The 17,652-nt window shown below is 40.9% G+C and overlaps 1 protein-coding gene across 3 annotated transcripts in view; it reads right to left on the reverse strand.

Annotated features, from left to right (window-relative positions):
* Nucleotides 1–269: 269 nt before the first annotated feature.
* Nucleotides 270–17,652, reverse strand: part of LOC137655558 (uncharacterized) — a 454,428-nt gene continuing 437,045 nt past the window's right edge. For all 3 annotated transcript variants that reach the window (XM_068389471.1, XM_068389460.1, XM_068389465.1), the window contains one exon: nucleotides 270–5,366. In XM_068389471.1, coding sequence (XP_068245572.1) covers nucleotides 2,640–5,366 — 2,727 coding nt within the window. In that variant the 3' untranslated portion in view covers nucleotides 270–2,639. The remainder of the gene's footprint in view (nucleotides 5,367–17,652) is intronic.

Raw genomic sequence — 17,652 nt, forward strand, 5'->3', positions numbered from 1 at the left:
CTATGTGGCGTGTCAAGAATACGTCCCGATATTATGCGATATCCTAAAAGGAAACTTTAAGGATATTCGTGCCAGGAGTTAGAATTCTGGCGACCTTAAGTCAAATTCTCTGGGAATATCACTGTAGCCAAATATACCCTAGGAAGCTACATAAAGGAACCTTCCATCGGGACGACATGGCTATCTCACCCAAAAATAGATTTTGTTTAAATGTATTGTTTTTTCCCAAATATGGTTGCTGAGGTAAAATTAACAAGTTTGCTGTCTTTGAATATGAATTTTATTCTAAAAATGTACATAGTTACTTTATGTATATTGCATGGTACAATGATGCAAGTTAATGACTTAAAATAAATAAAATTAGTACAGTACAGTACGTTATTACAGCAAAATAAATACACGTGTTAAGCCCTGACTTACTGAACATGATTATAGAAATGTTTATAAAGCATCATTTGCTTGCAGAATACAGTTTTATTTCATTATGCAAACAGCACCATCTAAGCCAAACACAAATGCTTGGTAATATACTGCATTTCAACGTTAGGAGTCAAGATAGTGATTCTTTAGACATCATATATAAAAATTATATATTATAGCTAGTTAAGGTTTTCATACACAGTCGTCTGAGTATTCATAAGCACAGATATAATACGTAAAGGCCTTCATATTTAGCTGTCATAAGACATAACATTCTAAAAATATAATTGTTTTATATAAAGCTACAGTATTCAAATTTAAAGAACACTTGCATGTCAACAACAATCTGTTATGGGAGTAGACATATCTCATGGGCCTTAAAACTTAATATGCTATAACAGCATACAATATATCTTAGAACAACTTTGTGAATATTTATGGCCCTTTTGATGAATAAAAGTTTGGCACATTTAATTTCCCTTCTTTACAGTGTGATCAAATCATATGAATCAACGTATAAAAATAAGTACAACCTTTTAGTGTTAGCTAAATAATAAAGCCGCAGACACTAGATGTAATAACATTCCGTATTTTAAATAATAATCAATTACAACAGGAGGTTCTTCTGTACATAAACCCTACAGGTATGTCAACATAGACATATGCATATATGACATTCTTGAGACATTAATCAGAATACCACTGATCCAATAAAAATTATGGTACATTCTATTAGGATTTAGTTTGGCTTTATAGCTTATCAAAATTGTTTTGATTTGTCATTCAATATATACTGTACACACCCTGGCAAATACTTAAAGAATTAGCAAATATTCAACATCACTGTATGATAATGTTTTAAATATAGCACTCTAAATCTATGTACAATAAATCGTTTTTGACAATGTCGGAAGTTAATTTTTATATAATGTATGTGAAATCACAACATTTTACAAAATGTACAAGATAAATGCAGTTTTCCTTCTGAAAGGAATTAGGGTTAATATACATTAGCCTCACAAAAAGCATGCAGTTAGCATCAAGTTGAAAAGTAGGTGCGGCATTAGGAGGCATTTTATATACAGCCAAGCCATTGATCCTAAAAATTAACTTTATTACCATACATTAATTTGGACAAGGCATAGGATTGCTACATATTACACAACCAATATTTCTGTTTATACAGGATTAGGAATAAGTTACATACATGTCACTGGAGTTAGATTAGCATTTTAAACATTTACAACTGGAATCACAGATTTAGAAACTCTGAAGAGAAATAATTTCTATCTTAAAAATATATATCTTATACATTAACATGTAGTAAGTTAGTCCTAACTGTTTTAAGTTCTGCCCTTGGTCAAAGAGTTTCTGGCAAATATATTTCTCCTTATATAAAATACTGACCAAAAGGCAATGCATTCAAGTATGAAAACATAAATGTACTGTATTTGTGAATATATGGCTACACCTACATTCACATGTACTACATCACAGATACTGTGTAAAAAGTTACACAAAACATTTAATATTTGGACAAGTAAATTGATTCATAATAAAATCTTAATGTAAAGTAACTAGTACCAGTACAAAAGCATTTAAAAAGTATCAAACTTTAAAAATCTGCTTTAAAATTAATTCATAGACAGCAGAGCATGCTAATAATATATGACAGTCGTAAAGACCACCCGCATTAGGATTTGTTGCATATAGCATTGTGTAAGTATTAACAAGAATGAAAACTATTCAAGAAAGAGATGGTTGCTCAAATTAACTATATCTATCAGCACCATCATATCTTTGAATGCAAAGCTTTGAATATAAAACTTCCAGTTAATGAAAAACTGTACAGCAATAACGCTGAATAGCTGTCATAGCATCAAAGTATTTGGTAAAAGTTTGGTAGCCCAACATATCACATCATTAATATTCTCATGGCACAGTCACAAAATCCATTGCACTTAAAGATGAACTGAACAAAAAGGAAGGTATTAGCCAATGGTTCAGCAAAGGCATTCAGAGCTATTAATCCAAACTTTATTTTCTCTAGGAATAAACATTCCTAGGAAATGGAGCTCATCCTCCAGAAAATCCAGAGAGCTTCGTTATGCTAGCTTGGAGGGCTTATGTCCTATTTTAAGAACTTGTTCCTTGAATAAGGGAAATTATTTTTATGGAACTACTTGTATAATTTTCTAAGAAGGCTTAAACACAAGTGATCATTTTATAACAGTTCGGGGTGTTGAAAGGGTAATGTTCCTTGACACAACCTTTACTTTCTTCACTGGTGTTGTTGAGTCTCCAGCACTAACTTTTGATGATGATGATGTGGTAGGTCTCATGAAGGCAGGGATATCTCCTTTTTTAGAAGATATACTTTTCATTGAACCTCCAGTTGATCTTCGTGTTGTTAATTCTGGTTTGGGTGGTGAAGAACGGAAACTGGAAGAACGGTCAACTAAGGGTTTTGATCCAGAGGACAAATGTGCAATGTTACGAGAATTTCCACCAGCCCTACTGTTACCAGAATTTGAACGAGATAAGTTTTCTTTGGAGCTTCCAGAATCACCACGTTTTACTTTGACCGATGAAGTTGAATTGGGAGTTTTCCGTAAAGATCCACTCGTGTTTCGACTGCGACTATCGTTTGTGGTAAGAGAGCGTACCTGAGCTGGAGCCAATGGCCGTTTTGATCTAGTATTATTGTTGTTAATACTATTGATTTTTCCTATAGTTGAATTCCGGTTATTAGATGATGTACCTTTTCTCAAAGAACCTTCGCTAGATTGTTTGCTGAGTGACCCTGTTGAACGAGTGGAATCTGCCCGAGACAGTGGCCGATTAGGAGTTGCACCACCAGAACTATGAAGTGACCCAGAAGATCTTGTTTGATCATCTAAAAATTGTGGCTGATTGGTGTCACTTTTAGGGCTACATGGAGAGCTCTGAGTATTATCATAACTCTCATTTCCGCGGTTCATACGAAGACTCTTTGTAAGGTTCTTAAAAGTTGAAGAATAGCCAGAAATTTTTCCGTGTGCCCGTATACTACTTGAATCAGATTTGTTACTCACCATGCTGGCTGTACTTGGTGATTTTGAGGGGGGTCTAGCCGGTCTTACTGTATTTACAGAAGCTGCTGAAGTCAATGATGAACGTGATGAGCGCAGACTTGAGCGTGAACCGGATTTTTCTGCTCTCTTAAATGCATTTAGATTATTTTTATCACCTGGCGGACTTCTATCTGTCAAACTTTCAATTTTGACACTATTCTGTGCAATCTTACAAGGATTTGCACCTTTATCTACATTAGAATCTCGAACATCCCCAGTTGATGAAGCTCCTTGACTGGTTGAATCTGATTTCAAACTTCCCGTATCTTCAAATCCCTCATCAACTTCTTTGGTAGAGTTACGATTTTTGCTTTTAGTCCCATTATCAATGAGAGATCTTGTGTTTCTTTCACCACGGCGAATGTTAGGTATTTCTTTGGTGTCAAGTTTGGAAAACAATTTACCAACCCCCCGAGAAGAGTCTCCAAATACTGAGCGTTTTTTAGCTTTTTCTTTCTCTTTATCAAGAGCTTGTCGTACTTGAGAAGGATCGATCGCACTTCGAGGACGGTCTCTTCTTTCTCTACGCAATTCACCAACACCAGATGTTGATCGAAAAGAGCCTCTTGTTTCAAGACCACGAGCTACAGAGTCTTGCTTTTTGCGATGAAGTCGTTCTGAAGCAGGTGGCCGAAGCTCATTTTTAGAACCTTTATTTTTGTGCTCTTCCATTGCACGTTGTACATCATATTTATCCCCACTGGGTTTGAAACGTCGAGTGATTCGTTCTTTCCAAGTGTCTGTGTCTTGGGTCTTAGTAGAGCCTGGTTCTTCTTCAGTTTTAGTTTCTTTGATTCGCTGCCATCGTTTTAGTCTTGAATTTTTATCTTCGTACGGTTCTTGAGGAATTTCAGCTGCTATAGCTTGATGTACATTTGTATGAAGTTTTTCAACAGTCGATTCTTCTTCCTGAGGAGGTATGTTCCGTTCTGGTGAAGCACGTGGTGTTTTACCTGATTCTTCACTTCTTGCTTTCTCACTCAGATGGGGAATATAATCATTTTCATCATGGGATTCACTCTGTTTCAATTCTATTTTATCTTGAGCCCTCTTATGCCTCAATGTCTTCCGAACAGAGGAAAATCTGTCAAAATTACCATCACCAAGACCATCATCATCACCAACAGAGGATGGGCGTTCTTTTTGACGAGCGAGCATTTGTTCCGTCTCACTATCTCCATCTTTGGCCAAATCTGCTAATCTTTTAAAACGTTGAGAGCGTCTGGCAGATCCTCTCTCATCAAGCTCACTGCCAGCTCCTTCATTTTCGGAGCTGTCAATACCAGACCTTAGTTTCTTTCTACCACCTTCACTTTCAGAAGTAGATTTTCTTTCTCCCACCAATGAACGTCTACCATCACTTGTTAAACTACGAAATCTAGAGATCCCTCGCCGTAGATCAAGATCGTCACCTTCCTCCCGTTCAGGATTCACCCACCTAGAATCAGAAGGTGATCGAAAGCTTCTCATGGTAAAAGCTCTTCTGGTCACTGGTGGAGTTTCAATGTTCTCTGCATCTATTTCAATTTTATCCAATTTTCCTTCTTCCCTTGATGAACGACGTAGATGACGAGGAATAGAGGGTGGCAGAAGCTTTTGATCTTCACCAAGATTTTCTTTACGTTCTTCCTGTGCTTTCTCTTCATCTTCCTCTGGAAGCTCCACAGAGTCAGTGCCTAAAGAGGAAATAGTGCCCGCAATATGTGAAGCTGGAAGGTTGTCCTTCAGTCTTTGCTGTAATGCAGACCTTAAGCTTGACGGTGTCATGGTGCGTGAATATACTCGCTTTTCACGCTTTGACTCCTCATTACTTTTTCCTGGGCCTGGCTCAATCTGGAAAGAGAATTCAAATTAATATTTTCATAGAGTACTCTAATGAATGAAAGGAAATAATTCTTTATTTCACATCTACCCCTTTTCAAGGGAAAATTTGACATGAAATATTCAGACAAAATTTAACAAGAGATAAGTTAAGGCTTAAGAGTTAATGATGTAGAAAATCTAACATGAAAGATTTAGAGACAAAATTTATCAAGAGATTAGTTACGGCTTTAGAGATAATTATATACCAAATGACAAAGAAATTTGATTCAACAGAATTTAGTAAAACTAAATCTTACACCCTAATTATCCCCATTGAGTGACAGTAATTTATAAGATTCAGAATAAAGTCTGCTTAGCCATGACAGAGAAAATATAAAATAACAACACCTCAATTTGATAGAAAATGTACCTGAAATGTATGTATGGACTGAATGGAAATTTGTTAAAATTTCTAATCAGAGTAGGATATCCACTTTTCAGTTCAAATCATATGTAGCATACAAAGTAATGTGACGCCAAATTTAGGCTTACAGAGAATGTTAAAAGGGGGCGAGACATAATGACTATACTCAATTTTTTTTAATGAGGTGCATTTGCACTGACTCGCAGCGGTGCCCTTTTAGCTCAGAAAAGTTTTCTGCTATCTGATTGGTTAGAATTATCTTGTCTGACCAATCGGCGATCAGGAAACTTTTCCAAGCTAAAAGGGAACCCCTACGAGTCGGTGTAAATCTGCCTCGCTAAAAAGAATAGACTATATGCACCATTGACCACAAAATTTCCAAATGAGTTCATTATATTAGGAGGAAGAGAAGCAGGGGACTACTAGAAGATTGCTTTTGAAATATTTCTACAATTTCTTAGAGATCATTCAAATTACAGTATAAGAGCAATGCCATTTCATGTGATTTGTTAGGATTTCCGGACATTAAGGCTTCATCTCTGTTACAACCAATTCTAAATTAAATTATTAATATTACTAGCTAAGCTATAATCCTGGTTGGAAAAGAAAATGCTATAAACCTAAAGGCTCCATCATAGAAAGCAGTCCCATGGGGAAATTAAATAACAAAGGAACTATGTACTGTACTGTATGCAAGTACAGCAATGAATAAAAATCTAAAATATTTTAAGATCAGTAACAACATTAAAATATATCAGTAATTTATCAACTATAAAACAAGACTTATGGTAATCTGTTCAGCAGAAAATCCTCTACAAAAAGTTTGAACTTCTGAAGTTCCACCAATTCAACTGCCAGATTACTAAGATCATATCACAATTTGGTCACAACTGGAACAAAATTTCTAGAATACTTTGTAATATGGAGAAAGCAAAACTGTTAAAGTTTACTATATACTGTACCTAGTACATACTATGTACAGCATGGTACATTCTTGGAAGAAATTAATACAATGGATGTTCTGAATTATAAAAAAAAAAAACTTATGCAACATGCATGAAGAACTAACTGAATGATGGGGCCAGAGATTAATATCCAGATCAGGAATATACGACAATAATTTGTATTTTTTCCTAATACAAACCTGTAGTTATTTATAGGGATATTCTTTTGGCAAAGCTGAAACTAGCCTTAAGACTTTTTAGCGAGGCGGAACTACGTAGGGGTAGGAGGGGGAGCCAGGGTTCCCAGCCATCCCTCTCTCTCACACACACACGTGTATTCTGGTCACTTTTTTATTACAAGCAAGACTTATTGGGGGACAGGTGTTGGTGGGACATTTTGTATTAATAAATACAGGTTTGTATTAGTTAGGAAAAATACAAATTTTCAAATTTGTTATTTGTTCTTCACTAACAAACCTTACCTTATTCATAGGGATGACCAACTGGCTGACCTCTGACCTGGGGTTTTCCCATATGTGCTCTGCGCTTAACAGAGAAAAACTCTGACACCATGCTAAACAAGGCGTACAAAGCACAGTTAGTATCCTGAGCAATTCTGGTAAATTTGTGATGTTAGCAGTGTGACTAGTTTATGAAACATATTCTCAGAATTGTAGGAATCTAAGAAATAACCAAAGACGTTATCTAATCCCACCTCACTGGGGACACGATAAGCATATTAATTTATACTAGGTTACACAATTGAAAATTTTATAAAGTACCTGTAGACAGTGGAGGTCAGCTTTGCAGAGTACCCTAGAAGCTGCTGCCCCAAAGAGGGGGAGAAGATGAAGGAAAGATATAACAAGACAAGTAATTCTTTGCCAATCATCCCAGGTTTATCCTTGGGTACCTCTGCCCTTACCATCAGCTACTTGTCCATCAAGGAGATTGAGGTGTAATAAACCATTTATTGTGTAGCCACCACAGGGGTAATGGAGAACGTCTGCATGCTGCTTTGGGTCATGTCTTGCAGGAAAGGAGAGATGAAGGTCAGAAATGCTTTCACCTTGCCACTGGCATGACCTGCATCACAAAGTAGCTGCTTCTAAAGCTTATGGGTGGATTCCGCCCCAAATCGTTATGATCTATGCGTTACCTCTATGAGGAAGAGGAGAGGGATTCAATGACTGGTATATGACCCTGTGTGTCCCAGTCATGAACAAGATCCTTGTGAGCCTCTTTTGACCCTCCTAGGGTTAGCACAGTGTGCTGAATCTTAGAGCAAGCTATTGTATTTTTCCAGAGGTTTGGCATCAATTTAATCACTGGCGTTAGAAGGAGGACTATCGTAAGAGAGTTATGGGGTCCTTTGACTGGCCAGACAGTATTATATTGGATCCTTCTCTCTGGTTACAGTTCACTTTCCATTTGCCTACACATACACTGAATAATCTGGCATATTCTTTACAGATTCTCCTCTGTCCTCATATACCTGACAACACTGAGATTACCAAACAATTCTTCTTCACCTAAGCGGTTAATTACTGCACTGTTACATTCCTCTGCGTAAGGATAGAAGAGACTCTTTAGCTATGATAAGCAGCTCTTCTAGGAGGACACTCAAAAATTTGAACCATTGTTCTCTAGTCTTGGGTAGTGCCATAGTCTCCGAACCATAGTGTTCCACTGTCTTGGGTTAGAGTTCTCTTGGTTGAGGGTACATTTAGGCACACTATTCTATCCAATTTATCTTTGTCTTGTGTTGTTAAAGTTTTTATAGTTTACATAGGAAATATCTATTTTAATGTTACTGCTCTTAAAATATTTTATCTTTCCTTGTACCCTTTCTTCATTGGGCTATTTTCTCCTGCTTTTCAAGCTAGGGTTGTACCTTAGCAAGTAATGATAATAATATATGACCCAGTGGGTCCCAATCATGAACGAGATCCTGATGAACCTCCTTTGACCCTCTAGGGTTGGCGAAACGTGCTGTATACTTTGGGGCGAGCTAATGCTTCTTTCTCAAGGTATGGCCTCACGTTAATCACTGGCGTAACAGCCATTGATCACGAAGCGGGGGTTTTCAGTCCCGAGGGCTTGAACCTGATGTTCAAGCTGTCTGATTGATTGATTGATTGAAAGTTTTCTGGCATCCTGACATCTAAGGTCATTGACGCTGATAGCATTTATTATGTATGAAAAATAAAAGAGAATTCAATTAAAACCATAAAAGTTAAGAAGTCATTATAATAGTTAAATAGTTTTTAGAAGACCTGCTTCTGAAATAAATTAAAAATTCCGCTTGCATAGTAGGACACATCATGTCCAAGAATCTTGGCAAGGATGAACCTGCCATCCTCACCTCGAGCCTCAAACAGATATCTATTTCTTGAGTTAGTAAAATTAGGACATTCGGTCAACAAATGCCTCACTGTTAAAGGTACTAAACAGTCCTCGTAATATGTTGGTGTTGGGTCTTCAGCAGAAACTCGTGTGTCAACCATGTGTGACCAATACGGAGACGACAAAGAGTCTTCTCCCATTTTCGGGGCATCATATACCTCCAAGGTGATATCATATTTGTTACTTCCCTCATTTTATTGCCATCTTGACTATCCCAGTTCTGTTGCCATTTATTACAAACCAATTTCTTGATTTAAGGTAGGAAATCATTACAGGAAATGGGATACAGTACCTCCTTGGTAGCAACTCGGATGCCGCATTCTTCGCCAGTAAATCTGCCTTCTCATTCCAAGACACACCTACATGTGCTGGAACCCAACAAAATCGAACTGTTATACCTCTCCGTCCAATAATATAAAGCCATTCTAAAATCTTTAAAACTAGAGGGTTACTAGAATTAAAAACTTCTAAAGCTTGAAGAACACTCCTTGCATCACTAAAAATTGTAAAATTACCCTCCTTTTCCAACGCTATTTTCTCAATAGCGGTTAGTATGCCATACAGTTGTAAATTTGGAAGCTGTGAGAGGAAGTGCACCTCTACAATTAAAATCATTACTATGTACTCCAAATCCAACGCCAGCATCAGATTTGGAGCCATCAGTATATATAAAAGTCGATCCCCCTATGTTCTGTAACATGTTCCATAAAAAGAGACCTGGATTCTATGTTAGTCATATTCTTCTTAACTCCAATAAGTATTTACAAAAAGATACGTCAGGTAATTTCCATAGAGCGTTGATGATACCTTGAATGGAAGCACCTTAATTCTAATTATATCCAGATTGTTTAATAATTGTTTCACCCGAAACCCAAAAGGTTGAGGAGATATTGGGTGTAACTCAAAGTATGTTGAGTGCCTTACAAGGCTCGCAGTCTGAAAGGCTAAAGAATTAGGGAGTCTTTGCAATCTAATCAACCTGTCTGAAAAAAAAGCTGGATGTTACTTGGTTTTCGCTGTGAGTGAGAGAAGTTGGGAGCGACCCCTAGGGTACGCTTATTCTCTTGGTCAAGGGCAACACCGGGAGAGACATGTCGTCAAGATCAGGAGATCTGCTTTCTAGGTATCCAAGGTCTTCCTGGGAGGGCCCCCAAGGACTGAAGGAAGCAACCCGTGTCCCATAGAGCCACAGAGGGACTTTATTACCCAACTATGCATAAATAGGCTCAAACTTTATGTAGAGCATTGATTGAAGACAAAAGAGAAGGTAAATTCTTTCGGTCTGGAGGAGATGCTCAAGGAATGAGCAAAGGTCTTCCGTTGTCCAAGTCTAAGAGCGGGATTCCTCTCGATGGCAATTTTGAGGGTCTATTACTGGAATAGCTCCCTCGAAAAAAGACAAACTTTACCCGATCCACACCATGGAGCATCTAGTCATAAAGAAAGTCCTTAATGGGTTCTCTGATGTTGCGGACGTGTCACTGGATGTGACATGTCTAATGGCAAGACGAATCTTTCTTGCAGGCAAGGTGAGTCCGATGGGCCAGCCGAGTTGCTTAATGAGACAAGACTGCCTAAGAGACCTGCTCTGTGGCGGGGAGAAGCCATTTTTTCTCGGATTAATTGTTCGAAGGAGGGATCTCAACACGTGAAAGCAGTCTTTATCCCGCAGAAAGAAGGTCAATGCCTGTCATTGATATCAACTCTGCTTCCCAAAGGAAAGCCTCTAAACAGAGGCTATTGAAGGAAGTCTCCCGCAGAAGGGGTAGATTGGATGAAATCCAAACCCGTAGATAGGATACCCCGAAGGGGAGACCGTGTAAGTGCAGGGAGCGTTTCCTATGAACAGGAAAACAGATGAATCATGGCCATCCCCGTGAGTAAATCTTCCAGAGGAAAGAAGATGCTTTCTAGGCGATTAAGAGATGGTATCATTCGTGCTCTGACCGTAGTCCTGAGGACGTGTGGTACTGTAATTGGCCTGCCCCCTTTTTCTTTGATGCTTTCATAGGAACCGTCGAATTGAGGAAAACCGAGGAAATCGCCTCCCTGTTAGATTTTCCCGTCTGGCAGACTCTTTACCAGGACAGTCTCTTGCTTGGATCTCGTAGAGAACTAGAGGGAAGGACAATTCCTGGTACCAAAGAACCTGGGACCTGACTAGTCCTGAAGAGGTTAAATTTGACAGTAACTGATGTGGTCTTGTCGAACCTGTGGAAGTTTCTGCAGGCTGATGACTATGTCTATAGATACCGGTACAGTATTGAATATGGCTGTTGGGTCTTTCCTTAGATTACTCCAATTCTCAGATCATGGTAAACTGAAGATGTCCCAGAGGAGCTCGATACTGTTAGGATCAGTCCGTGGTCCGAAGTCTTCAGAGATGCGGTAGATCCTATACAGGAAGCCATGGGCTAACTGTTTGATCACAAGACCTCTCCTTCGTATGACAGGGTTTGAAGGTTAAACTAGAGACTTCTGACCGAAGAAGCTCAGCAGTATCTTGGCGAACCGTGTCTTCCCATGAGACCGGATGTTCCAATCGTGAGGAAAAAGAGACCTATCCCATTTCCTAAAGAAATATAGATGGGAGAGACAAGAGAGTATCTCTTGTAGCTTGGATGTGGACTCTTGTCCGAGGTGAAAAACATGAGCCGAGTATTTCGAGCTCGTGGGAGGAATTTTTCCCATACTGGAAAAACCTCACTCTAGGATTAGAAAGAAAGATATTCCTTTCAAACAACTCCGACCAAAGGGAGAGCTCTGGTTACAGAAGGGAATAATTGTCCGAGTTAACAAACAAGACAGAGTTTCATGAAGGGTTGGGGAAATATGTTTTCCCGGGAAAGGATTTTGCAGATGGAGATTGAATGCGTTCACACAAAAGTCCGTGGGAGTAAAGGCCGACGGAGACGGGGAGTATACAAGACGCCGACAACTTCTGTTGTTCTCGTCAGTCACCCATCCCTGGGCTGACCCGAATTGTAGCAATTACATTGCTACGGCTGTTGCGTTAGACAGCACTGAATTCAATTCTCAAAGTGAAGATGTGCAGTCTCGCTTTTCCGTTATTCTCAATAAATTCTTTCCTGGCCGTAAACCAACTCTTTCCTGGTTGTAAACTAATTCTCTTTCTCTCGCCATAAATGAACTCTATCATACAGGTGTATCTGGTTTGCTGAAGACTGTAACAAAGGGCGGCACCTTTATTTTCGCCAAGGAGACGAATCCTCACCGCCTTTGCCTTGCATGCTTACGACACTCCTGCACACAGGCTTCTCCTTGTGACAAGTGCTGGGAGTGGCCATCCTCCCAGTGGGAGCAGTACAATAGACGAAAGAAGTAGTCTAAAAGGGGTTCTTCGACCTCAAGGTCAAATAAGTCCCGACTTTTTCTCCAGCACTTCGTAACCTCCCCACTAACTCGGCTTGTCCAGCCTCCTTTGGCGGATGATCAAGCAAGAATGATGTCCATTCAACCACTGGGCAACCTTAATGTTCAGGGGACCCCATCACTTCTTCTAGTAAAGCATCAGCTCCCACCACCTGTGGGGAATCTAGTTCTCTTGACTGACGCCTTGTGCATTTGTGGGCTTCCTTGGGGTTTTAAGGTTTCCTCACGAAGGAATGGCTTTATAGAGGTGCCAAAGCTTGGAGCACTGCAGGAACGCAGCTGAATTCGCAGGGGTTGGTCACAATCTCCCCCGAGCCTCTGGAATGGAATTACTTCCAGCTGGTCTCGTACCCCAAGCTGATGCTTCCTCCGCAGTTCTTTTCCCATCAGAGAAGCTATAGGCAAGTTCTCCTAGGAGTTCCATCTATGCTTGCGATCCCCCCAGGGGTGAGCGTGCAAGTTTAACTTGTTCACCCATGATAAGCTTGCTTGGCAGGTGAAATCTGTCATTCCTCCACCATACGAAGTTGGACACCCTTCCCGCCAGCATGAGAGGGCTTCCTCTCTTGAGTGGTCCCCCCTCGAGTTCCTCGTAAGCGGTTATGTAACTAGTAACACCTACTTTCAGAGCTGAAACAAGCCACTGCACACTTGCCAACCTCGCCCACATGAGGCTGGCAAACGAGGTCATGCTCCTGACAGAGGTCTGCTCACTTCTCCGGCTGCAAGCACCACAACACGTGCCCCACCTCACACGTATCAAGATAAGTTGTTCCTAGTGATCAACTTACTCATGAGCACCACTCGCAAAGAGCTGTTGTGTTTTCTACTTTGCGAAGAACGCAGCATGGTTTGACGAGCTCGTTAGGGCTACTAAGCAGGCTGTCACCGGCCTTGCTCCAGCCTGATTATCAGGGGATGATATTCAACCTGTCCAAATGCCCCTCTCGGTGTGCGGATCTCTTGCAAGTTCCAGCGCACCTTCGGAACACGTAGGAGTACTGCTCCCAAATATGCTCCTCTTCCACCTTTGGAATCTCTTTTGCCTGTTCGTCACTCGTATCGACTCTAAGGGTGGTCACGCCAAGCCTAATCCCCAGTGGGGAAACTGGGCATTGTTCCAGTTCAGGTGCCGAAAAGATCGAGGAGGAGCCGCCTCCTCCGTGGGATCCCCGAGGATGAGCAGTGGTCTGAGATCTACTAGGGAGGTCTTGTATTAAAATAGCTACCTGCTGTCGCCTGTTGAGTTCCTGAGTTCCAAACCATCCGCTCCAACCCAAGGGCCAGTGGCTGCTCCTGTGGTTCCTCCGCAGGCTTAATAGCTGGTGGTGGCTCCTCAGAGGGAGACTGCTGGTCTTCTTGCCTCCTTTGCGGCTAAGCCCCGGGAGCGGAAGGATACAAAATCCCTTCTTAAGAACTGGGCTTTGAAAGGAATTGAGGTTCCAGATCAACAGAAGGGTGCACGCGGTTCGGTACCCATCTCATCGTTGCCTAAAGCGCACAACCTCTCCTCTAGGCCTCATGCCTCTGTTGGGACTGTCACTGACAAACCTGACCCAACCAAGGCTCCTATGAGTGTGAGTCTGAAGTTTGAAGAGCCAAATTTCTGACCACTCAGACGGTGCGCTGTCTCAACCAGCTACCACTAAAGTGTTCACTAATGATTATAGACTGAGTGTCAGACCAATCCTTTATGCAGGTGTTGGGCTGCATAGGGAAAATTAATGGAATGGGCAATCCATCATACTTCATTCCTAAGAGGAAGGATACAGTCCTTGACCTCTTCTGCCAGGCCCTGTGAACTGCAAAAACCAAGATTGAGTTGCCTTGGTCTAGGAAGGTGAACGGTGCCAGAAAGAAGGTCATTTCCCGAGTCGCTAAGAATAGCAACTCGTCACGATTATGAAGTATTACGAAGTACTCCACGACGATACCTCGCCTTTGCTATTAGTCCCAGTAATCTCATTATTGGCACACAACTTTCTTTTGGACAAGTTGGCACTCAGCAAGTGACGTTTTTGGCTGAAGAAGCCGCGAACATGGAGCAGGTTGCAAAGGCTTTTCTGAAGGCTGTTTCATTGATTGACTAATGGTCTGTCTCAGTTGATTATCTGATCGCAATGAGGGTTGTACTGATTCAGATAAAAAGAAAGCTATGAACTCCTTGCTTTCTGAGGTGAAAGCTGCCGAGTGTCTCGCTTAAAAGGTAGCCAACCAGTGGATTAACTGGATCCTGCAATGATGAGACTCCGTCATTTCAAGGTTCCACAGGTAGGTGCCTCAGAGAGAAGGGCTCAAGCTTCATAACTCTTCAATATAGGGTCCTTCCTTGCTTAGCTTGGAAGACGTTGTCACAGTTGTGGAGCACTGAAGGAAAGCGAATCATGACTCCCTCCTCCACAGGGCGATGATGTCTTGCCCGGCACCATCTGCTCCGAGGGTGTCCCCCTGTCCACTGACAGGCACATAAAAAAGTGTCAAACGCTTTGCGACAGTCAAATGATAGGAAGTAAGCCCCTAAGCAGCCCTATCCTGGTAAAGGCGCTAGAGGTAGAGATGGAAGACATGGGTGCTCCCGACCACCGATGGGAGGATGCCTAATGTGCAGGTGGCAGAGATGGGAGATCCTTGTGGCCAGACCTTGCTTGGCCTCAATTCTCCGTGCGGGGTACCACGTCCCGTTCACCATCTCTCTTCGTCCTTTCACATGAAGTCCTTTTCCTTTGTGAAGGGATAGGTGATCTCACCCTTCAGGCAGAAGTCTAGATCATGTTGGAGAAGGGCACCTTCCAAGATGTACTTGACAGCATCCCCAGACTTCTACAGTCGACTCTTTCTTTCTTATAGAGAAGGCTTCTGTAGGCCAATTATCGACTTTCTTTCTTATAGAGAAGGCTTCTGTAGGCCAATTATCGACCTATCCGGTCTGAACAAGTTTGTCCATCAGACTGCATTCAAGATGGAGATGACAGAAACTGTCAAACAGGCTGTCATACCAAAAGACTTCATGATCCCGCTGGATCTAAATGACGCGTACTTTCAGATCTCTATCCATTCTGTGTTAAGGAAGTATCTAAGTTTCATCCTCCACGAGAGGATTTACCAATTTCAGGTACTGTACTTTGCAGCCTGTCCACAGCACCATGGGTGTTCACGAAAGGTTCACCCTTGTCTCAACCTGGGTCCATGCCAGCAGCATCCGTCTTTTTCGTTATCTAGAAAATTGGTTGATCCTCGCAGACTCGGTGGAGATCCTTCTCTGATACAGAGACAGACTTCTCGCCTTTTGCCATGATCTGGGGATCATTGCAAATTTTAAAAAGTCTACTCTGCAACCTACACAGAAACTAGTATACCTCAGGATACAAATAGATACCCAAAAAGGCAGGGTTTTCCATCCTAAAGCAGAATAGAGAGACTCAAGGAAACGGCGCGTCCCTTTCTTTCGCAAGATTAGCAGCAAGCGCACCTGTGGCTGCACCTGTTGGGCCACATGACCTCTCTGGAGCATCTGGTACATAACAACCATCTTCACATTCGGTTTCTCCAGCGGCAACTAAAGACCTTTTGGTCTCGGGATTGGGATCCTTGGGCCCTATTTATACCATGAGGGTCAGAGCAAAAGAAAGGACTTGGAGTTGGTAAGTAACAAATACAAACCTACTCAAGGGAGTAGATCTCTATCCTCTCCCGGATTTGATGGTCTTCACAGATGCATCAAAAAAAGGGTGAAGGACTCACCTGTTGCAACACATGGCCTCCGGGCTATGCTCCAATTCCAATTGGCAGTGCCACATAAACCTCCTGGAAATGAGGGCAGCCTTTCTGGCTCTCAAACACTTCCTACACCTTCTTTCAGGTCACTCCATAGTGTTGATGAGCGACAACACAATGGTAGTGGCATATCTAAACAAACAAGTAGGTACTTTTTCACAGTTGCTCTGCCAATCAGCCGTAAAACATACCATAGAACCTCGCAGCAACGGACAGTGTTACTATGGACTTCGGATATACCGGACTAAATTCAGATAACTAGAGTAGCATTCTGTTGGCAAAGATCCCCATAAGAAGTAGATAGTTCTGAAATCTTTATATTAATTTACTCTATACTTATATAAATAAAAGTAATAAAATCATTTTCACCCTATTCATTATTAGTATATCTTCATTATAAATAGTTTATTCAAGAAAAAATTCTATATACAGTACTGTAAATGAAATCAGTTTTTTTCTATGCGAGCCCATCTCTGAACATGTAAACACATTTAGCTGATTTTAAGCAACCACTCTTGAGGACATGCCCACATATAAGGAGTAGGAAAATTCACCGCCTGCAAATCACCGCCAGCAATTCACCGTTATGGAAAATTCACCGCTAGCAAATCACCGCCTAACCATTCATCGCAAAACAATTCACCCATTTCCTTATTTAGAGTATTTTATCGCCTAACAATCGTTTCACAATTATCCTAAATGGTATAAATAGATCGTTTGAAAAACAAAATTAACAGTTCACCTATTATTGAGTTTTATTCTTTATAAATAAAAATTTTCTCAAGCCTTTGAAGCAACACTTTCATTGCGGTTCAGTGTTGTCTCGCTCTTTTAGGCATATATATCTAACACACTTCTTTAAAATGGCCCATCGGTTCATTTTTGCCAGTGTATCATGCGTACTATTCAATGTCATGGGTTAAAAAAGAGGTATGAAAATGACGCAGATTTTGCTTTAAATCTGCGAATGCTCTCTGCAATAGCATTCGTACCAACAGAGAGAGTCTTATCTACATTCGAAGAGTTATGTGACAGCGATATTTTCTCCCCTGAAGTCCAAGAAGTCTTGGATTATTTCGAAGATACCTGGATAGGACCTCCAGACAGAAGACAGCGTCGTCGACCACCCCAATTTCCGCATGAAATGTGGAACGTTTATGAAGCTGTATTACATAATTTGCCGAAGACAAACAATTCTGTAGAAGGGTGGCACAGAGCTTTTTGAAGAACAGATGACAGCATGCCATCCAAACATCTGGAAATTTATTGACTGCATTAAGAAAGAACAGGCATTAAATCAAGTTAGATTTGAGCAATACGTAGCCGGTAAGGAACCTCCCAAGAAAAAGAAAAAATATCGAGATTGCGCCCAACG

The sequence above is a fragment of the Palaemon carinicauda genome, chromosome 1 (genome assembly GCF_036898095.1).
Source record: "Palaemon carinicauda isolate YSFRI2023 chromosome 1, ASM3689809v2, whole genome shotgun sequence".
NCBI classification, from domain to species: Eukaryota; Metazoa; Arthropoda; class Malacostraca; order Decapoda; family Palaemonidae; genus Palaemon; species Palaemon carinicauda.